This window comes from Centropristis striata, chromosome 12 (genome assembly GCF_030273125.1).
Source record: "Centropristis striata isolate RG_2023a ecotype Rhode Island chromosome 12, C.striata_1.0, whole genome shotgun sequence".
Taxonomy (NCBI): domain Eukaryota; kingdom Metazoa; phylum Chordata; class Actinopteri; order Perciformes; family Serranidae; genus Centropristis; species Centropristis striata.
In genome coordinates this window covers 24,898,292-24,919,075 of record NC_081528.1, presented here as the reverse complement: position 1 = coordinate 24,919,075, position 20,784 = coordinate 24,898,292, and the positions used below count along the sequence as shown (strand labels likewise).

Sequence of the window (20,784 nt, the reverse complement as noted above, 5' to 3'; positions counted from 1 at the left end):
TGTGCTGACTGCCAATGCAGCAAGAGTCCAAACTTCAACAGGATCCAGGTACATCGCCTCAGAGGAGATGAATTATAAGTCCATGCTGGCCCATCTCAAGTCAGAAACTGATCCCTAACCAGCCAGCCCTGGAGCGAGTCTGAGCAGCAGAACTGAAAGCTCAAGGAGAGGGGAACAAACACATATTGGCCCGGGGTCAACTCTGAAAACAGCTCATCACATCCACAGATTATCCGCAGGCGGGTGTCAATCATGAAGAGAGGTCACACACAAAGAGAATCAAAAGTTCTTTGCCAGCAATTACGTCAAGTGGAAATGAGCGATGGAGCGACGGGCAGCAGAGAGGAAGAGAGGTAAATTGGTAGAGTGTGTGAAAAAAGAGGGAGAGAGTGAGGGTACGCTGGAGGGGGACTAAAGTTAAGCCCATCCAATTATAAAATCTGATTAGCTATGTCAATTAAAGTGTGATGGATGTCCTTTCAATTATTGGCTGGCATCATGAAAATCAATGAGCGGGGGGCCAGGAGGACCTGAGAGCAGTTGCCGGTCGGGGTTGTAGTGAGCATCGGGATCGTTTCGCTGTGACACCTGGTGGGTCAGATAAAACTTCACTCAGCGATGCTCCGATAAGCCACCAGAGATTACAGACAGAATAGAGGGAGAGAGGGAGGAAGAAAGGAGAGGGAGAGAGTTGTCTGATTGACTGACTTTATTGTCTGGGTGCAAGAATGGTGTGTGCAGGGGGAAAAGGGGGAGTTGAGATACTGGATCTTTGCATCTGAGGTTAGCTAGGTGCCTTTGGTTTGCCCTTAGAAAGTAAACAGCAACCAGTCAATCTGAGGCTATGTTTATCCAATCAGCAGAAACCAGTTGGCCTGTCTCCTTGCTGACGGGTGTTGTTTTGTCTTTAGTCAGACTGCACATCTCTCTGTAGACCGCAGCGCTAGAAGTCCAAATATCACAGCCTCGTCTGGCCTTTGACTCACCAAGACAATTGGATTTGGGAACTTTAATGAGAGGTTCAGCCATAGTCTCTCCTCCTTTTTTGGAGCTCATTGTGGAAGGTGGAAGGTTTAGCCCGGCTGCTTACAGTTAAGCACCTCTATGCTTCCCTGAGGAGATGGAGTCAGAGGCGAGAGGCACAGGCAGGTAAATGGACAGAATGAGAGGCGGAGGAATGGTGTATGTATCCTGCAAGACTCTCCATGTTCCATCCAAGTATGTTCTTTGCTATGTAATATCAAGAACAAAACACGCTGCCTGTTTATCTTGAGCCAGTCATTCACAATTGATTGCATGTCAAGAGATCTCTGGCATTACAACAGGCCGCCATAGAGCCCGGCTGCATATAATCCTGCTACTTAAGGTATCAGATTGTACTGAGATAATCACCCATGAAATAGATTCTGGCATTTCTCCTAAAGACTTGGGTATGTCAGGCAGCTTTGTCCAAAGAAATGGATTTTTCAAGGCAAAAGGAGAAGCAAGGACAAACGGATGAAAAGACATGAATAGAGATGCGAGTCAGCCACAGAGAGAGAGAGAGAGAGAGAGAATACTTTTTTGACCATTTTCTCTTTTTCTCCAATTTGACTGTTAGCACTCTGCTAATTTAATTGTGCCATTCTCATCTCACAGATTTACTAACACCAATTAAAACTTGTCAAATCGGTGCTTCTAATCTTGAGTGCACTTCCTGTCAAGCTGTAGGATTACAAATTGGTAAAAAAAAATAAAAAAGGTCACCACGGAAGTCTTGAGATATTTATCATAATATGTGATATCTGACGTAAATCAGGTTGATTTTAAAGCAAACCTTTTGGACGTGTTATTGCTGCTCTTTGCTTAAATGTTAATCATACATGCTGTCTCCTTTCTTTAATTCTAATTTTCAGTCTTGTACGTTTGCTTTTCTGTCCTCCTCCTTTTGTTGTCAACTCACCACGCGCCAGCCTGCGACACTTTAACCTTTGCCGTTGTTCTCCGTCCCTCAAAGCCGCACTGCTCAATGCGTCCCCTCCTTGACTGTGTTCAGCTGACAGCGCTACGCCCCCGTGGCTCCCAGGGACAATAGCCCTCCACAAAGGCCCCAGGAGCATCCTCCACCTCCGCCACCAAATTCTCTCAGCCCAGGGAGACAGCCGTAGCAAATCCCATTCTCCTGCAAAAACACAGTCTCTCACAATGCATACACACAAACGCTCGCACACGTTGATGTTTGTCTGGGCTCAGCTGTCATCTTCATACTGTACTTTTGGGAGAAAGACGCTCGCGTTCCTCTCTCATGCATCAATAAGAGGTGCTAGAATGTCGTAAGCAAATCCTTCATTTTTGCACTGTCTCTCATGGGGGTGTTGTGTGCTCACAGAGAAAGAGACAGCAGAGAAAAAAAGATATATATATATATATCCACTGTATAAATGACGAAAGGTAAAGCTGCAAGCCTGCTTTAAAAACTGGTTCCTTCTTTTCCATTATCCATAGGTTGGCATTAAAGATTTTGGCTTTTAGAAAATACTTAAAATCAAGATTTGCTAATGCTGGCACTCTTAACTCCTGCATAACACAGTCAGGGACAAAGTCAAGCAGCATTAGGTGCCAACCAAGGAATGTGGAACTCATTTAATGCTGTTGAGATTTTGAAGTGTGACCTTCATACGGCACATTTTAAAATATGTTCAAGCGACACACAGCTGTGCTATCATTCCACACCTAAGGGAGTTTTCCACTCTTGCCTAATGATTTATCTTCTGTTGTTCTGTGTCCCGCAGCTGTGAGCGGGGCTGAGGACGTGGCGCTCTACGTGGGCATGGTGGCGGTGGCTCTGTGTCTGACCCTGCTGCTCATCGTCGTGGTCCTGGTCTACCGGCGCAAGAAGGAGGACCTGGATGCAGACGTGGCGGACTCCTCCATCCTCACCACTGGCTTCCAGCCCATGGGCATCAAGCCCAGCAAGCCAGGTGTGTGGGCACCGCGGCCACGCAGGCCTCCCCCCCACAGCAGTAGGACACTGTTCTTTGTTCTACCCTCCTCTGTGCGTCCGTCGGTCTGTGCGTCTGCCCACCGTGACCGTGCAGCACTCATCTACATGTACCCACTGATCCTGTGTTTGTTTGTGGTTGTGGAGGTGGTGTGAATGTGTTTACAGTGGTTTTTAGTCTAAGCAAGATGAATTATGATGGGTGTTTGGGAGGGTGTGTGTGTGTGTGTGTGTGTGTGTGTGTGTGCGTGTGCGCACGAGCTGTTTATTTGCCTGCCTGACACATTATGTTTCGCCACCACCTCATTGTCAGGAAATGTACCCACTCTGTTTACTGCCTGTGTGGAGCCTCTGAGGTTTACCAGCGAGTAATAGAAATACAACTGTCTGAGTTGGATGGAGATGGGGAACTGGGTTGCAGTGCCTGTGATTCACCGTGAAAAAAGCCTTTATACATTCTGGGTGCTAAGCTGTATCTGAGTTCTGTTTGGAATTGATTGTGTGGTTGCTAAACAGACAGACAGACAGACAGAGAGAGAGAGAGAGAGAGAGAGAGAGGGGATGGGAATTGACTGGCTTTGGGTAGAATTTCTGTTTGTGTATTGTCAAGAGTGTGTGCGTGTGACTCTTCTGTTTTCAGCACCATGTGTCTTTCCTGTGTTTGTTTCAGTTTTTGTTGTGTGTTGCAACAGCTTTAGAGAGTGTGAGGTCTGTCTCTATGATGTACGACCCCCCCCTCGCTTGCCACTCATGGAGTTTCACACATTTGCTTTTTGTCTGTTTTCTTTTTTAATTATTTAAACAGAGAATTCCCATTTGCTCACCATCCAGCCTGATCTAACCACTACCACCACCAGTTACCAAGGCACACTACGCTCTCGCCATGACGCCACTGGGAAGTTTTCAATGACCAACGGGCCTCTGCTGGACCCGCTTCCCAACGGCTCACACACTCTGCACAACGGCAAGCTTAACTCAGACCCTTCTGAGTTTGTGAGCAGGCTGTCCACTCAGACCTACTTTAAAACGCTGCCACGTGATGTAGCAAACACCTCCTACGGGACCTTCAACTTCCTGGGAGGGAGGCTGACGATTCCCAGCACAGGTGGGTTCTTTGTTTAGGTTCATATAGGTATCTGATGTGCTGTACTTTAATTCAATTGGTTTGGACCACTTCCTCCCACTGTAAAAAAAATATTGTCAAAATTTCCCAGATACAGGTGCTGCCATTTTATCCTGGTCCATCTTTCCATAGTCTGTGCAGTTGTGTTTGGGCAACTCCACCTATAAAGATGCTTGACTAATCACATGTCAGCTGTTACAGCTGTCAGTCAGGATGTCTAACCCATTTTTATAGCATCAAATAACTAATTTAAACCAAACTCCAACATCCATGTGATAAGAACTACCTACACTAAGAAAGACACCATCTTTGGGGAAATGTTTATCACAGGATGTCTTAGTTTAGCCCATGTCCTATCTGCTAACATGGAGGGCGCAGGATTTATGACTTTTGGGGAATAGTCAGGCTGTCCCTCTTTACAGTCTATAGTTTTGATGAAGAAAAAAATACATTGTTGCTGTTTTAATTTTGGCCCAGTTCACAAGAACAGTAAATATATATTAATCTAGACTGCCAGATAACTTATTCATTGGACAGTTTGTCATCAGGTCATCCTGCTTGACAATTACCTTGCTGCACCTTACGTGTAGTTTGTGAGCATAAGGCTTTTCTAACGTAATACTACATGAATTGTAACTGTGTGGTCTTTTTATTTTGAATGAGGAACTGCTAAACTGCACAACACACTTGAACTTTTCACTCTCTGATATATCAGAAGAAATACCATACGTCATATGTGAGGGTATAGTCTTTAAGAAATATCAGCTGTACAGATTGGGATCATTTTTAACAAATGGATATAATATCACTAATTGGGCTTTTAAAAATATGTTGATGATGCTCATAAATTAGCTCTATTCGTAATTTTAACTAATAGTGCTCATAATCATGTCCCTTTTGTTGAGAGCTCTTTGTGACTTGAGGGACAAAAGAAGCCACATAAGGTGCAGTAAAGTGCAGCATGAATTGGTGTCGGTCTACGTAGCGCTAATGATGCTGGATTACAGTCCTCAAAACTCTCCAATCGATGAGTCACCTGCCAGGCTGTAAGCCTTTATATTAACAGCTCTTGGTTTACCTGTTAGAAGAGCTTGTGAACAGGAAATGGAGACAAAAAGGCAACAATGTTTTTTCCAGGTTTGCTGCTTTCAACTCTAATTTGCAAATAAAAAGGGGGTGGGGGGTGGGGGTGGAGAGATGATGAAAATCTGATACCAAAGCAGGCACTGTTTCAGTGAGTCTGTGAGGCCAGAAAAGATTTTAGTCATCCTCTATAGCAGGTATGTCCAAACTATTCCACAAAGAGCCGTGTTGCTGCAGATTTTTGTTCCAACCAATCAAGAACAAACCTGATTCTACTGATCAGCTGTTTGAACCCTGATATCAGTTGATTAAATTATTGTGCTTGTTGTGCTTCTGCTTGGCTGGTAGGAAAACATGCAGCCAAGTAGCCCTTTCTGGAATGGTTTGGACATGCCTGCTCTCTAGGATGCTCTGTCTTGCTGCTATGCTGCAAACAAACAAGAAAAAGTTATATCTAAACAATGCAATATCTGCAACTAAATGTAGAAATATGGTTGGAAGAGGTCATTTTTTATTTTCATTGCACATTTCATACGTTTTATATTTAAAAAAATCCTTGACAGAAACTTTGTTACGCCTGCATGAATGACAAAAACCTCTGACTGGACATTAACAGGGAGAATTTATAAACTGAATCGCATAAACTGTCTCGTTGAAACTGACCCCGTCCATTTAGCCTTTAAATCTCTTGCATGTTTGTTTCCTAATAGGTTTGTAGTGGGATAATAACACACATAAAAGTGTTTTGAGCACTTCATACAAACAGCTCAGCACACAGGCTGTATTTATTTCTCTCTGTTATACAAATTAGTTTAAAGCTGTTATAATGAACAAGATGACACACCAAAAATGGAAATGCAAAGGTGCACTTGTTTAGCTAAAATGGGACTAATTTAAAAATTAAATCAAGGTATTTGCCTTTGCCGTATCTAAAAAGTCTGATTGAGTAAAATGTTTTGTCAACAACCTGCATCTACACTGCACAGCATGAATAGTTAAAATGTTCGGTGCACTGACGAGATGACTAACTAGAAAATAAATAGCATGCGCCAAACACAATGTACTCTGAGAGATTCCTGGAATAAAACCTTGAACAAATTATTCCAATTAGGCCCCTCGCTTGTGATGTAGCTGGTTGAATTTGAAGCTGATGTCCACAAGTGTCAGTTGTGTGCTACATGCATAAAGAAAGGAGTAGAGATAGTCCATTAAAGATTAGTCTGATATAAAAAGCCCACCATCATTAGCCCCCTATTTTGCTTTCCCTCTCCACATTAGCTGAGTGCAGAGCTTATATAATTATACTGGAAGGACAGTGTTTTCACTTGGCTCATTGTAGGCTGTCCAGATTAGCCGATGACAGTGCCAGTAAGCCAGTTTCTTGTGGGAGAAAAGGTCTTTTCTTGTTGTGTTTTCCTTGCCATCACTCTCTCTCTATCTTCCTCTCTCTTCTCTGTCTCTCTTCCGCTCTCTTACAGATATTTTATGCATGGATTAACTCAAAGCTATGTAGACTCTACCACGCATTGGCACACATCTTCTCATTGGGACCCAGAAAACAAAAAATCAGCACTTGCATCCACTCAGAAGAGATTTGCTGTCATTTTAGCACAGTTTCCAAGCGGGCACACGGAAGACAGTTTATAGATTCAGACAAGGCTGTGAGCATTCAGGCACCTTCGCCTTATTCAAACAGATGTTTTTATGGTAAACAGACCCAGTTTACAATCTGAAGACTGTTCACATTGTGTCATATAGTCACTGTTTGTACCACATTTTAAATAGGATTCTAAGTGGGTGATTTTGGCATGAGAATCACAACACTAATGCCACAACACTCAAACTACCTCAATAGCTCTCTATTCTCCAAGGTACATTCCCACACTCTCCTGGGGAAGTGTAATTTTCCTGGAGTAGTCTGTTCCATGGTCTCAATTATCTACTTGGTGGCAGACGGAGGACATTTAAACTGCGATGCAGTGTGTGCTTTTGTCTCAGCTAATTGTTGACCGTGGGGACGCGTGCCGCCTCTGCTGCCGGTGCAGAGATTTGCATCTACTGTACCTGACGGAGGCTGCCTCTGACCTTCAGAATAGATTTGTTTTTTGTTTTTGCAGCCATACAGTTTTGTTGAGTGGGCTGGCTTCCTTTTGTGAGATGACAAAAGCGTTGTTCAGTCAGAACAAATGAGCCTGTCCCCCTCTTCCTTATCCCCCCTTTCTCTCCCTTTGTTGTTATTTGCATTAGGAATCAGTCTGCTCATTCCTCCCGAGGCCATCCCCAGAGGAAAGATCTATGAGATTTATCTCACTGTTCAGAGGAAGGAAGATTTAAGGTGGGTCTCTTTAACACTGCCTAACTGGCAGTCTTCCCTGGATGCCACTAGGCTGTTTGTTTTGATGCTCTACTGTTCCATTAGGAAAGGCTTAAGAGTCTGTGCCAGTACTGTGGAGGAGGGATGTAAATAAATAACGTAGCCTTTTACCAGGGTGTGCACTATTTAAGTTAAATGAATTGTTTAGAAAACACTGTTTATCTGGCTTGCTGCATTCAGTCTCAGACGGCACAGTCATTGTAGCATGCTGTGATAGTGTTATGTTATTACTCAGTCATCACAACAAGGTCCAGCTAGTCAGCCAGTCCAGCAGGCTTTCATTATTCTCTGTTACAGCTGCTGGATAATTTGCAGAGGTGACAGTATCATATCCTGCTTACAAGAGACTAGTAAATTCTCACTAATAACTCGATGAGTAAAAGCTCTTCATCTGGAGTCATTCCCATCTCTCTCTCTCTTCTCTCCCTGGTGTAGGTTACCCCTGGCTGGCTGCCAGACCCTGCTCAGCCCCGTTGTGAGTTGTGGCCCTCCAGGGGTGGTCCTGAGCCGGCCAGTTATCCTCAGCATGGACCACTGCTCTGACGCATGCCTCGATAACTGGGCCGTCCGCCTCAAGAAGCAGAACTATGAGGGCACTTGGGAGGTGAGACAGCAATATAACTCCAGCACAAATCCTGCACAGAAAGACAAAGTTGCCACCCAGTGAATTTGTAAAGTCTTACTGAACTCACTGAGAGCTTTCTTTGAAAAAAGTACAAACTTGCTCAGCAGTGAATTGAAACTGGCACTGGAAAGCACTCAGTGCTGCATGGCGGAGGTAGTTCTGGCCCAGCACTCATCTATTCTATAGTGTTTTAAATTATATTGACCATCAGGTGTTTTCTCATTGGGCTGGAACAAAAGCCTGGAAGCACCGGCGCTCTTCAGCTCAAGAGTTGCTAGGCAACATGTTTCTCAAAACAGAAAATTCTCAAAGCAAATTACTGATCCTCAAAGTACTCTCCTGAGTGCTCCTTGACCATTTTTGACCGCTGCTTCCAATTACAGAGTTCCCTCCCCATTTTTTCTATCCATGAAATTTGAAAGTAACCAGAACTGCCAGACTCCAATAGGATAGAGCTGAGAAGAACGTTTGGTGTCTACACACACACACACACACACACACACACACAGTCTCTCAGATACACACACTCCTGTGCAAACAAATGCGGTTTCAGGCAGTATCTTCACAATCCAGAGAGATTGGAAAGGGTGCTGGTGGGCTTCGAAGTGTTAGTAGGTCTTCTTTCATGTTCGATATTGTGCATAAATTATTCAGCCTCCCCGTGTGTGGTGGCGGTGGGGTGTCTGTGGGATGGATTGGCCTGTCTGAGGCAGAGGTTAGACCGGCGCTTTTAATCATCGGCCGGACCAAATATAGCCCAACGGCCTGACTGCGTGTCCACCAAAGGAAAAAGTGCCAGGTGGACGAGAGAATTAGAGTGGAAGCTACCACAGAGAGTGTGAAGAGAAGGGAAATGGAAGAAAGGAGGCACAGAGGGAAAGGCAAAGTGGACTAACAGGGAATGTACTGTATATGTATAGAATGATTAGAAAGAGTGGGAGGCTGGAAATGTAGCCCAGGAAAGAAGAGAAAGACATAAGGAGATGGTGAAAATGGACACGCAGAAGCAGAAGGTGAAATTAATTGCTCGTAGAGTGAGCGCTCAGTGGCGTAATCGAGCCACCTCACTCTCCGCTCCACTTGGAAGAAATATTAAGATGATGAAAAAGTGAGACTCCATTGTGGTTGCATAGCAAATGAATTGTGTCAATACTAATTCTATTGATGTAGATGGTGTCTGGTTGAATCGATCCTAGAGGGGCTTGCTGGGCATTTGGCAGGCAGAATGCTCTCTTCAGCTTGATTGGGTAATGAGAAGAGTCAGTCAACTGGCATGATGGGATTTTAGAGAAAATGTTGTCACCTTGGGTCCAATTTGTCCCTATCAAATTAGCCCAGAGAGCAGTGGAATTATCCCATAAAAACTATCCCGCACTGTGATGGGATGGGATATTTTCATGAGTCTGTCATCTTTATTAGAGATGCAGTTGTGAAACGGCACTTTAGCTCGGTAACAAAGCAAGAAAAATGCAAGATGTTGCTTCTCTGACATGTTTAGATCTGTCTTTATCGTTTTTCTACTTGGCAAATTAAAGTAGCAATTAATTCTTGTACTGCCAGTTGGTGGGTTTTTTTCGTCTTTTTTATAAGCACTTTTCTCCGTCAGACAACTGTGTTGTTTTGCAGATAAATTGCCAAGTTGTTTTCACCTTCCTTGACAAATCTCAAAGGCTGAAGGAAATTCCGGAAATCCCAACAATCCGATATTTACTGCACCTCCATAGTTTTTTCTTTCTCCAGCACCATCTATTCTTGCCAGGAATCTATTCGAGTCTCCTTTCATGTCAATTGAGTACCTCGTTCATGCATTATTAAGTAAATTGATGGTGTTCTATAGAATGTGTGTCTTTTTATGAGGAAATGTGTGTCTTCGTGTCAGTATGGAGTAAGTGTTCTGCAATGAAAAGGGAATTTAAAACAAGAACAAAGTATTCCTATCTTTCTGATTTAAGCTGTTACACTGTTAATGTAACCCTAAAGACCTTTGGCTTAAATGTTATTTTAGCTGCATTTCAACCAATAAGTTCCCACTACTTTTAGTCCAAGTCCATTTTAAGGAATTAAAAGGTTAAAAAAACACCTTTAAAAAAAGAACTCAGAACTTTTCTCACTACAACGACATTTAGCCCACTGCAGCATAGTATTTACTGATGCACATTGGATATAATAACTGAGAGGCACTGTCGCATCTCACCCGTGCTCTCAGCTTGACACTTTTATCTGCAGTCTACAGTTCAGTAGGAGACTTAACTTTTTATGTTATCAAACAAAGAGAAAAGTTCCCCTCATTCTAAAATGGTGATGAGTACTTCCTTGTTTTATGAATGAGGCGGTACACAAGTTGAAGTAGCTGTGCTGTGTATGTTCGACAAATTACTAACGGTCATCCCTGCAAATCCCATCCCAAAATTTCCTGTGGCCTCAGAAAATGTCCCTGGTACTTAATAAGTCCCTGGTCAGAACACAATGAGTCCCTGAAAAGGTTCCTAGTCCCTGGGGAAAGTTCCTGCAGTCATAAAGCAGGCACACTGCAGAAGGGACAGAGATTGGGGCTGTGCTACTGCACCAAACTACCTTCCTAACAACCCCTTTATAAACGCACAACCACACATACAGACTTCAGGTACCCAGGCAAACACATTACCCTTCCCTCCTACATAAATTGGGTGCTTGACCTTCCATCCACTCCTTTTTTTTCTCCCCCTTGCTTCCACCAGGATGTCCTGCTGATGGGGGAGGAGCTAGTGTCGGAGCCCTATTACTGCCAGCTGGAGGCTGAGACGTGCCGGCTTTTCTCGGAGCAGCTGGGCACCCTCGCCCTGGTGGGAGAGTCCCTGCACATGGGCGCTGCCAAGCGCCTGAGGCTGGTGCTCTTCTCTGACGCATACTGCTCCACGCTGGAGTACAACATCAGGGTCTACTGCATGGACGACACACAAGATGTGTTCAAGGTAAATGGTGACAAATGTAGCACTGCCTGTTATTCTGTTTGGCAGGCAGTTTCTCAGCATGAGACTGCATGGGTGATGGGTTTTGCATCACCTGAGTGATAGGTAGACTATTATGTGTAATAGCATTATCTGTCACATTGGAAGGTTAGTAGGAACCAGCGCAAGCTTGCAGGAGTAAGGCGTTGCCATGGTAAATTGAACAATATTGCAGGCCTGATTACACCATGTGCAGTTCAAGGGTGTGTGATTCGTGGCACTGAGTCTGCTGAAACAATGCATAAGTCCAGGTTAATCATGGTATACAGTACAATCTCTGTTTGTCTTTGCATGCCAACAGAGATGTTTAATTCCTTTCATGCTGTCAGTGGTTCCGCTTGGCTGCCGTGGGCCAAGAAGTTTCCCATCACTTTGTTCAACAGCATATTTCGCTTCTCTTTTTTGCTCTCCACATGGACAGAGTATAATCAAGCACTAATGCCTTCCTCCCTCCCCCGAGGACTGCCTCTGAGTAGCCTGTTAAGATTTCATTTGCATGGTTAATTAGTAAATTAAAAGGAGAGCCTGCCCCAATCTTTTCCCAGCAACCCCTGTGCTCTCGCTCTCTCTCTGCGCACCTCTCTTTCTCTCTCCAAGCTGTTCCTCTTGGTCTGACACCACCCACAGCCACAAGAGCCACTTCCCACTCGAGTCCACTTTTGCCAGCTGTAATGGCTGACCTCCTTGTGCAGAGGTTCGCCACCAGCACAATCTATGGATGGCTGAGGGACATAAACAATGCGAGTCAGTGGGGGCTTGAGCTGAAATTAGCACTCTCACATTCAGGGAGTAGAAGATGAGATGAGAACTGTGCACAGGCTGTAGCTATGGGGTGAGAATTTCCAGAATCACTTCTAGCTTACATCTGTCTTTTTGTGGCTCAATTCTGCCCCTGCTGCTATCTTTCTCTGTTTTTGACAGCTATTGCATGATAGCAGTTGCGCACAGGGAAATTGCTGGCTGGGATTCAACTGTGTTCTTATGTGGAAATAAATGTAATGTGTAGCACACAGGAGGTAAAGGCTGTACAGCAGATGCAGCTCTGCAGAGGAAGGGGCTTTTGTTTGCAGATGGATATCAACCCTTTTTGTTTATTCCCTATCAACGCAGTTGTACAGACAGGGTTGTCTTTATATATTCAGATCATCGGGTGACCCAGTGGTGTTTTGCTGCAGTGTGACTGTTGAAATGACCTTGCATGTCCTGTGTTGGATGCAGGGAGGCTGCTGGTGCACAAAAACTCTTTCTCTCTCCCTCTCGGTGTCTCTCCCCCTGGCTAGCTCTTGTTCTGCTATTCTCCCGATCTCTTAGCCAGGAAAAGGACATCTGAGCTTGTTGACTCCAGCACTTGTGCTGCCATACTCTGTGGCTCCCTCGACGCCCTTGAGTGCATTAGCTCCCCGTCTCTCACACAACCTGGTCTGTGGTAAGCCACGGCGTCTCCGGGGTTTTGTAGTTTTTAGTGAGTGATTTAGAATGTGGCCCATACTGTTTAGTAATCTCGACTTCACACTGCTCTTGGTGCTATTATGGAGGGAGCACTTCATTTAGCAAGTACATTAACCACTTTGAGTGGAGATTAAACTTCCCTGGAGAGGTTCAGCCTTATCACTAATCACTATCTTTAAAATGCACCATTTATGATTAGACTTTCACTATGGCAACCATTAGAGTTAATTGTAGTGTGCAACAGTGGTGGGGTAGCAGTAGGAGTCACGGTGGAGTAGCACAGGAGCATCTTTTATGTTTCAGTTGATGTACAGTACACCTTCAGCACATGTGAATTTTATGACAGCATTTGCAGCCTGCTAAGGCACTGCACCTGGCTTCTCCCGACAAGAAGTTGACTTTCCATGCATTAAACAGGCTGTACTTTTGATGGGAGATAAAAAAAAAAACAGAACAGAAAAGGCACTTCTCTGCCTGTTCAGTGGCAGGAAGAACTGTAGAAACCAAAAGGGTTTTCTCAAGCGTCCCTTGGCTGGCTGTCAGTCTTCTCTGACAAGCCTCCGTCAGCGAAAATGACATGTACGCACACCCACGAACATGCGCGCACACACATGCACGCTACACTATGCATGCTGTACCATGCGATCTCTTATCTCCCAATTACAGCAGATTAGAACCAATGTTATTGTCTTTGATCCTAAGTGTGCGGGGGCTCTGGGGAAACAGTGACATTTCCGTCTGATGCCTGCCGTATGTTAGCAGGGCTCTGCCGGGACCAATTAAGTTAATATTTAATGTGTGTCCCACTCTTGATGGGCCCAGCCAAGGCTGGCGCAGCAGCAGAGGAGACATGATCTGCGTTTGGTAGCGCCCTCAGTGTGCACTCAGTTGTTCCCAGCGAGACCTGTGGGAGAGCTTCACTGATGTTCTGCCATCCCACCACTGATTGAAACACCTGCAGTGAACCAAGCCTCTGACTCAGTACAGGGATAGACCTAACAGCATCGTCTAATTAAACTGGAAGGGTGCCGACCAAGGTGTCTTTTTAGGGATCAGAATATAATGCAGCTCGTTTTTCTTAACATCTATCTGTGTTATTTAGAATCTGTCAGCTTTGGTGTGAAGGATAAACTACCCAGTATGTTTACCACGGGGTATAATCCACGTTTGAATAGTGAAACAATAACAAAATATCCCGGTGTTTATTGATAACTAAATGTTCTTCCTTTACGCCCACACGTCTGTGTTTTGTAAGGCCAATGCTGTTGTACAGTTTTAAAAAAACATGTAGAATGATTTATAAACCACCCACTTTCTGTCAGATTTATTTTTTACAGAGGTTGAATCACAAGTCAGTTTGTCTCAATTGAGCAGTAGACTTTTTGAGGGTCCACCATAAATACTAATCCAGTAGTTTTTGCAATAAATATCTGGAATACACCACCCATAAAATGACAATTTAATGTGGGTCACTCAACCCGTGTTGCCTTGAATTCTTAAAGAAAACTTTGTGAGTCAAGCCGGAAATGCCTTATACCTGTATTCTTTCTAATGGCCAGCAGGGGGCGACCCTACTAGTTGCAACAAGAAGTCCAATTTTATCGTCAACAGGAAAATTATCCTTGATTTATTACCTCAATAAACATTTTCCTAATAACTTAAGGGTCTCAACCACTAGTTTAAAACCTTCTGCAATACAATGGCTATACCATTGGCAATTTTAAGGGTGAGTATTTCTTTAATATTAGCATGTTAGCATTGTCACTGTGAGTATGTTAGCATGCTGATGTTAACATTTAGCTCATTAAGCACTGCCTCTCAGAGTTGCCAGTGTGGTTGTAGACTCTTTAATCATCATTGTAGTGAGTTAAAGTGACATTTAGCAGCCATAAAATGTCCCGACAGTGAGAAAATGTTTGAGTTAACTCTGTTTTTATTCCCAGTATTGTATTTCAGACGACAGAATTTACACTTTCATCAATATTCATGTAATGAAGCCAATACATTTAGTGTTTTGTCTCTTGATTGTAAAAATGTATGTTCTAGTGTTAAATGGCTGTTTAATTGATGTCCAACTGGTTAAACAGTGGCTCCTGTAGTCTTTTATATCGTGTTTGACCTCAAGCTATTATTCTTATTTGCGTATAAAAGAGCTCATAAACAGTTTATGTGCTCCCTTCACTATGACGTTTTCTTCCTGAGCTCCTGAGCAGCAAGCTACATCTGAGCAGAAACTTTTTTCTTTTATGTGTCGGAGGAGAGAAAAACAGCATGTACAGAGTGTAATACAGTTTTTCTGATCCCTCCATCAGAACGGTTACTGGCAAGGAATTCTGGGGAGAAAAAAAACAGAAGAGCATAGCCCAGTAATTGCTGGCATTAAGTTAAACAAGACAGTCAGCTTTATCACTGAGCCCAGCAGAGAAATTGTTTCCATATTATATTTCTATGTTCCTGTGTGCTGTTTTTTTCTCGTTCTGCTCTGCGATTTATCAGGCAGAATGTGCATCTTTTCCCAAGCAAACACAGTCCCCATTTATAACTGAGCAGACAAGTCCCTTCTATTTGTAGTTATTAATCAGAGTTGACTGTAGCGGGCACGGCCACTGGAGCTCAGACTGATAGACTCTCAGTCAGAGAGGAAAAGCCTGTCACATCCTGCTGACAAATACACAGATTTATGGAGCCCACATAGCCAGGCTACTCTCTATAAACAAATGCATTTGCCTGAAAAGAGCAGCTCTGAAAATGGATCATCGTTATGAATGCACATTTTTAAACACATGAGGGTACAACATTGCTAAGAGAGGAGGGAGGTGAGGATGAGTTTATGACGGTATTAAAGGCCGTGTATCTCTATGTTTCACATGATGTGTAGCTTGAGTAATTAACTGATCAAACGTTGGTTATAATCCCCATCAGAGCTAGTTAGGTTAATCGGTTTATTACACACCAATCCAGAACTATTGATGACCATGTGTAGTAGCTTGACCTTGCTGTGGGGAGAGCAGCATATTTTAATCTGCAGCTTTGAACCAGTCCAGTTATATATATATATATATATATATATATATATATATATATAGACCTCTGGTAATACTTTGATTTGTTTAGACCATTTCTTTCCTGCATCCGGCGGCTGGCTGTTTTTGTTGCAAGAGAGAGTTTGGTGCAGCCACTAACCTCTTTCTGTCAGCACCAGCCCGAAGAGATTAGCTGTATGAGTGTCTCTTGTTTCCCAGTGGAGCCCAGCCCCAGTCCATCACAGTCCCAGCTCTGGTCCAAGCCGAGAGGATGAGGGGATGGGTGAGAAGCAGGGTGGGAGATGAGTGAGGGTGGGAAAAGGGGGTTGAAGTCATAGAAAAACTGTGGCCATGATTGCAGTAATCCTGTTATCTCTCCTGCTAAAGCTGGCCACTCTAGTGACCTGGAGACACAAATGTTAAGCTGCCTCTGTCTCTCCTCTCTCTTGCTCCTACTCTTTTCACTCCTCCCTGCTCGATCTCACTCTCTTTAGCCAGCCTCATTGAATGTCAGGGGGTGGTCTTGGCTCTGCCTGAGTCTAAATTCACAGTCTTCACACACACCACAGGCTATCTCGAATTCCGTCAGAACAAAAGGGGTTTTTCTCCTGCAGTACTTGAACTTCTTGCCCATCTCATGCATCTTAATGCTTCCACAGTTGTACGGGGTCAGGGTGTCTTAAGGAGAAACTGCTCTTCTTATCTTCACTGAATGGGAACACTGTTTAGCAGAGTTGATGATTAATATGTGATTTGATAAACTAATTCAAAACCTTGCATTGTTTTCCTCCAGAAAGGGTAAATAATATGGTCAAATTTAGCTTCTCATCTATTAACTCGCTCACGCTGTCATTTGTTAACAGGATAATGGGGCGTAAAGAGGGCCATTATTCTCTCAGTCCAGAACATATGCTGCAACCCTGCACAAAAACACACTCCTAATACACACACAGGCACTCAGGAGCACATAAACAATACACAGCCAAGACAGTATAATTTGAAAGTGAGGACATGTCCACACTTGTAGGGATAGTTCACCCAAAATCCAAAATACAGATTGCTCTCTTACCTGCCGCGCTATTTATCAATCTAGATTGTTTCAGTGTGTGTTGCTGAGTGTTGGAGGTATCGACTGTGGAGACGTCTGCCTTCTATCAAATATAATGAAATACAAAAAAATAATTCTGTGAAAGTAAAGATTTACAACAAAAGCTATCAGTTTTAATAAAAAATGGTCTTTGTTCAATTTTTCATTGAAGATATGTCACCAAGGATAAGCAGATGATTGCATTCTGTTTTGTTAATGTTTCAGACAACGTCCCAACTTTTTCGAGTTCTAGGAGCTATTTTCTACACCCACCAAACATATCACAGTGCAAGAGAAAGCAAGCTTCCTGTCCATGAGTAGATGCATGTTTGGCGGCACAGTTGGCAGATTTAGTTCAGTAGAAAGAGAAAAGTTCTGACATGAAGCTGCTCACAACAAGGTCTGTGGATTATCTTGAGAAACCAGGTCATGATTTCTGCAAAGAAAGTGCATCGCTGCTGACAGGGTTTCCACAGGTCCTGGAAAACCTTGAGATTAAGGGACTTGTTTTCCAGATATGTAAACACATTGAAATCAATTAAAATAATCACTGTTGACCTGGAAATGTTTATAATATCTTTGCCCCTCAGATTGCCTTTGTAATCCTATTTGTTTAATTTGTTTGAAACACAACATATTGGTAGGATAAGATGCATGGTCTGACACGGACAAAGTGGGTTTACCAGACGCAAAGAATAATGTTCCCTTTTTAGTCAATTTGCAGAGTGGAACAGACTTGCAGCGTTTTTCGGCGTCAAGTCTTTTTTTCCAGAACATCACTGTTGAAAAGATGTTCAAGTATCATGAGTCATCTTTCCAAAAAACAATACACATCACATGTCAGCCAGTCTTCCTGAGTTTTATTTTAGCAGCACCATTGTTATACTGCTTAAAAAAAGCAGTGATGGGTGCAGCTGTCACCTGTATAAAACTGAGGATAAATGTGTCAATACTAGGCCTACCGGTGAAATATATGACCATTCATGCAAAACTCTGGAAAGTAGTGTCCCAGAAAGATCCAGCACCATCATTTTTCAGCAAGAGGGGGAACTCTGTCTCATGTTTTTTTCAAATGTATTTGTGGCGCTTTGAGCCCCACAAGCTAAGTGCCATCTACTCAGTGGCATCATTTCAGCAAAAGCCAAGATATGGCAATTTGACACGATGTCAAGAACCTACTATGCTGTTGAAAACTGTTTCAACAGAATGACTATAGCTCTCTTACATTCACAATGCCTAATGCTTCCATGTTTCCAACTAGCAGTGAAAATGTGTTTTAGCGCATATATATCAGTGCTGTGTTAAGGCATACCATACTATGACATTTTATTGAAATTTTTTATGGCGTACAATAGTATTACATTTTTCAACATAAAATAGTATGATGTTTTTTTGTTTGTTGTTTTTTCGGGACATACTATATGGCTTTTTTTATATACATTTTTGGACATACTATACTATGTGATGATCAACATACTATTTAATGGTATTTTTGGCATTTTTGGACAAACTACACTTTAACCAATTTTTACATTTTTTGACATACTATAGTGTGGCATTTATAAACTTTTTGGACGTACTGTAACATTGTGTTTCTTTGTATTTTGGACATACTAAACTATTACCATGATCAAAGTACTAATCTAAAGTTTTTTTGGCATTTTTGGATAAACTGTCATAACCGTTTTTTGACTTTTTTTAAACGTACTATAGCATGGTGGGGGGTTTTATATTTGTGGACAGACTATACTATTATGATTATCATATTATGTGTTTTTGGGCATGACCATTTTTGACATTTTTTTGCTTTCATTTTTGGGCAAACTATAATGTGGTGGGGGTTTTTAGATATTTCTGGACTTATTAATGGGGAATGCTTTTATGACATTCAGGATATGAGCTGATTCATGTGACATGTTTTTTCTCTATTAGGGATGTGAATTGAAATAGGTTATTACTGTGCAACTAATTATGTTTCTTTATTTATCAGGCAATATTTACTGAGCATAAATTTCACATTTCAAGAAAAAACAGGAAATTATTTTTTATTTTATTTCATTCAAAAAAATTGACACTTGTGCATCTATTTCCATAATATTACAGAGAAGGTCAGTCAAACAATCTCGTCTGTTAAATAGCACCACAGGTAAGACAAAAGTATGGATCTCTGATTTTGGGGTGAAATATCCCTTTAAAGGAGGAATTGTATCAGCCCATGTTGTGTACTTTCCATCAGTGAGCTCCGTGTCCCTGTCAGGTAGCGGGAGTGCCATGCCCTAGACCCTGTTTGATTGTAATCCTGCCGTGTCAGCCTTCAACCTGACAAACTGCTAGACAGCCGAGTTAGTATTCATTCTAGCAGCTATATGTTGATAATCAGATAATTGGCATTCTGCATGCTCTCTCTTGCTAGCAGGCCTAAAGATCTGCTGCTATAGGTCAAAGACCCGATCAAAGCCCACCAGCGCCAATTTGCAATGCTAATCGCCCCCCAACAAATAATTGTGCTTAAGAACTGTGTTAAATGAACCTCTCTGGAAGCCTTCATAATGTGCCTTTTGTCTGCGTAAGAGACATAATAGCAGAGGGCTTTTAATTCTGTGGAGAAAGCACTGCCCCCTGTTATTAACTCATTAGACCTCGACGCTTTGATTCAGAGCCATTGCCTGACCTTCCTACTCTGAGTAAGTGGGCTGGGTAACATCACAAGGCTCCGGCGTGGCAGCACAGTGAGGATACTGTACGAGATTCCATACAGTCAGATCACTGTAGATCTTTAATGTGTTGTGGCATTTGGGTGAAAGGAATAAACCAATTGAGATGTATAATCACAGGGGGCATAATATTCGTGTTAACAAGAAGATAAGCACTAAGCAAACATGGAAATTAACAATGCGCTGAGCAAACATGGAGATGCAATTCTGGGAAAGTGCTCATTCAGTGAAGGAGAGAGCACATCAAATAAAAAAGCAGGTAGAGATTCAAAATGGATAATTAACAGCTTCCTTTCCATTATAATTGGAATGCGTCTAGCCCATTCCTGGGAAAGAGGGCAGAAAATTCAATCTGTGTTGTGCAGAAAGAAATTACTGCCATTCTCCACCTTAATTAGATGTCTTTGCTGAAATCATACCATGGGCAACCATGCTGGCATGCAGCGCTCAACATATGGCCACTATCTATACACACATCTCCCTCATGGAGTGTTTGTCTTTGAGAGATGTCTCCTAGACTCTGAGGCACATTCTGGCTGGCTGTTTTCCCTCTGCTGCCATCTTGTTTCCCTCTTCAGACAGATTAAAGGAGCATATCTTATGTCTGAGGTCTTTTCACACTACACATTTCAGAGGTCTGTTATCTTCTGTTGTAATATGCTGTTCTGATCGGACGAGGCACATGTGAACGCCGTCCAAAGTGCCCGGATTCTTAAAGTCTTGTTCAGCACAAAGCATCCAGCTCAAAATGAATTGATAGATCAGAGGAAAAATGCGGCGGATATTATCATCCCATTCCAGATGGTCATTTGGATGGCAACAAATGGTCCACTGAGCAAGTCCCACAGAGATTAAAATATTAAGCATGCATTTACAAATCTCTCCTGGCACAAAAACAAAAATGAAATTAAGGAGATTCGCCATGCGAGAACAATGAGCAGTTGACTAATGGCTCGTTCACTTACTTCATCACAGCCCAGGTAGCTAGTAGGCCGGGATGGCTGCAGTATTTGCATGCTAATGCGGTTGCTGGGAGCTGGGCGCACACACACTGAGGCAGGGGATCAACCTTGTGGTGACATTAAAGCGCTGTGGAGACAGGTCGGTCCAGCCTGCTGTGGCCGCATGCAGAGACACTATCTTCCTGTCCTAAGATGTACTGTAGACCTGCCTCGTGTGTGTGTGTGTGTGTGTGTGTGTGTGTGTGTGTGTGTGTGTGTGTGTGGTTTCCCACCATTATCCATGTCTTCTTTTGTATTTCTTTGTATTTCTCTGTGTTTATGTAGACAAATTCTTGTAGCAAACTGTACTGTTTTGTGTGAGTGATGCACCATAAAAA

General features: G+C 42.9%; 1 protein-coding gene across 4 annotated transcripts in view; it reads left to right on the top strand.

Annotated features, from left to right (window-relative positions):
- unc5a (unc-5 netrin receptor A) overlaps positions 1-20,784 on the top strand; it is a 140,237-nt gene that overhangs the window by 112,967 nt on the left and 6,486 nt on the right. For 2 of the 4 annotated variants that reach the window (XM_059345905.1, XM_059345903.1), the window contains 5 exons: positions 2,772-2,960; positions 3,786-4,085; positions 7,434-7,521; positions 7,996-8,164; positions 10,903-11,136. In XM_059345905.1, coding sequence (XP_059201888.1) covers positions 2,772-2,960; positions 3,786-4,085; positions 7,434-7,521; positions 7,996-8,164; positions 10,903-11,136 — 980 coding nt within the window. Of the gene's footprint in view, positions 1-2,771; positions 3,003-3,785; positions 4,086-7,433; positions 7,522-7,995; positions 8,165-10,902; positions 11,137-20,784 lie in introns of all 4 variants that reach the window. The other 2 variants (XM_059345904.1, XM_059345902.1) reach the window with 1 other exon arrangement.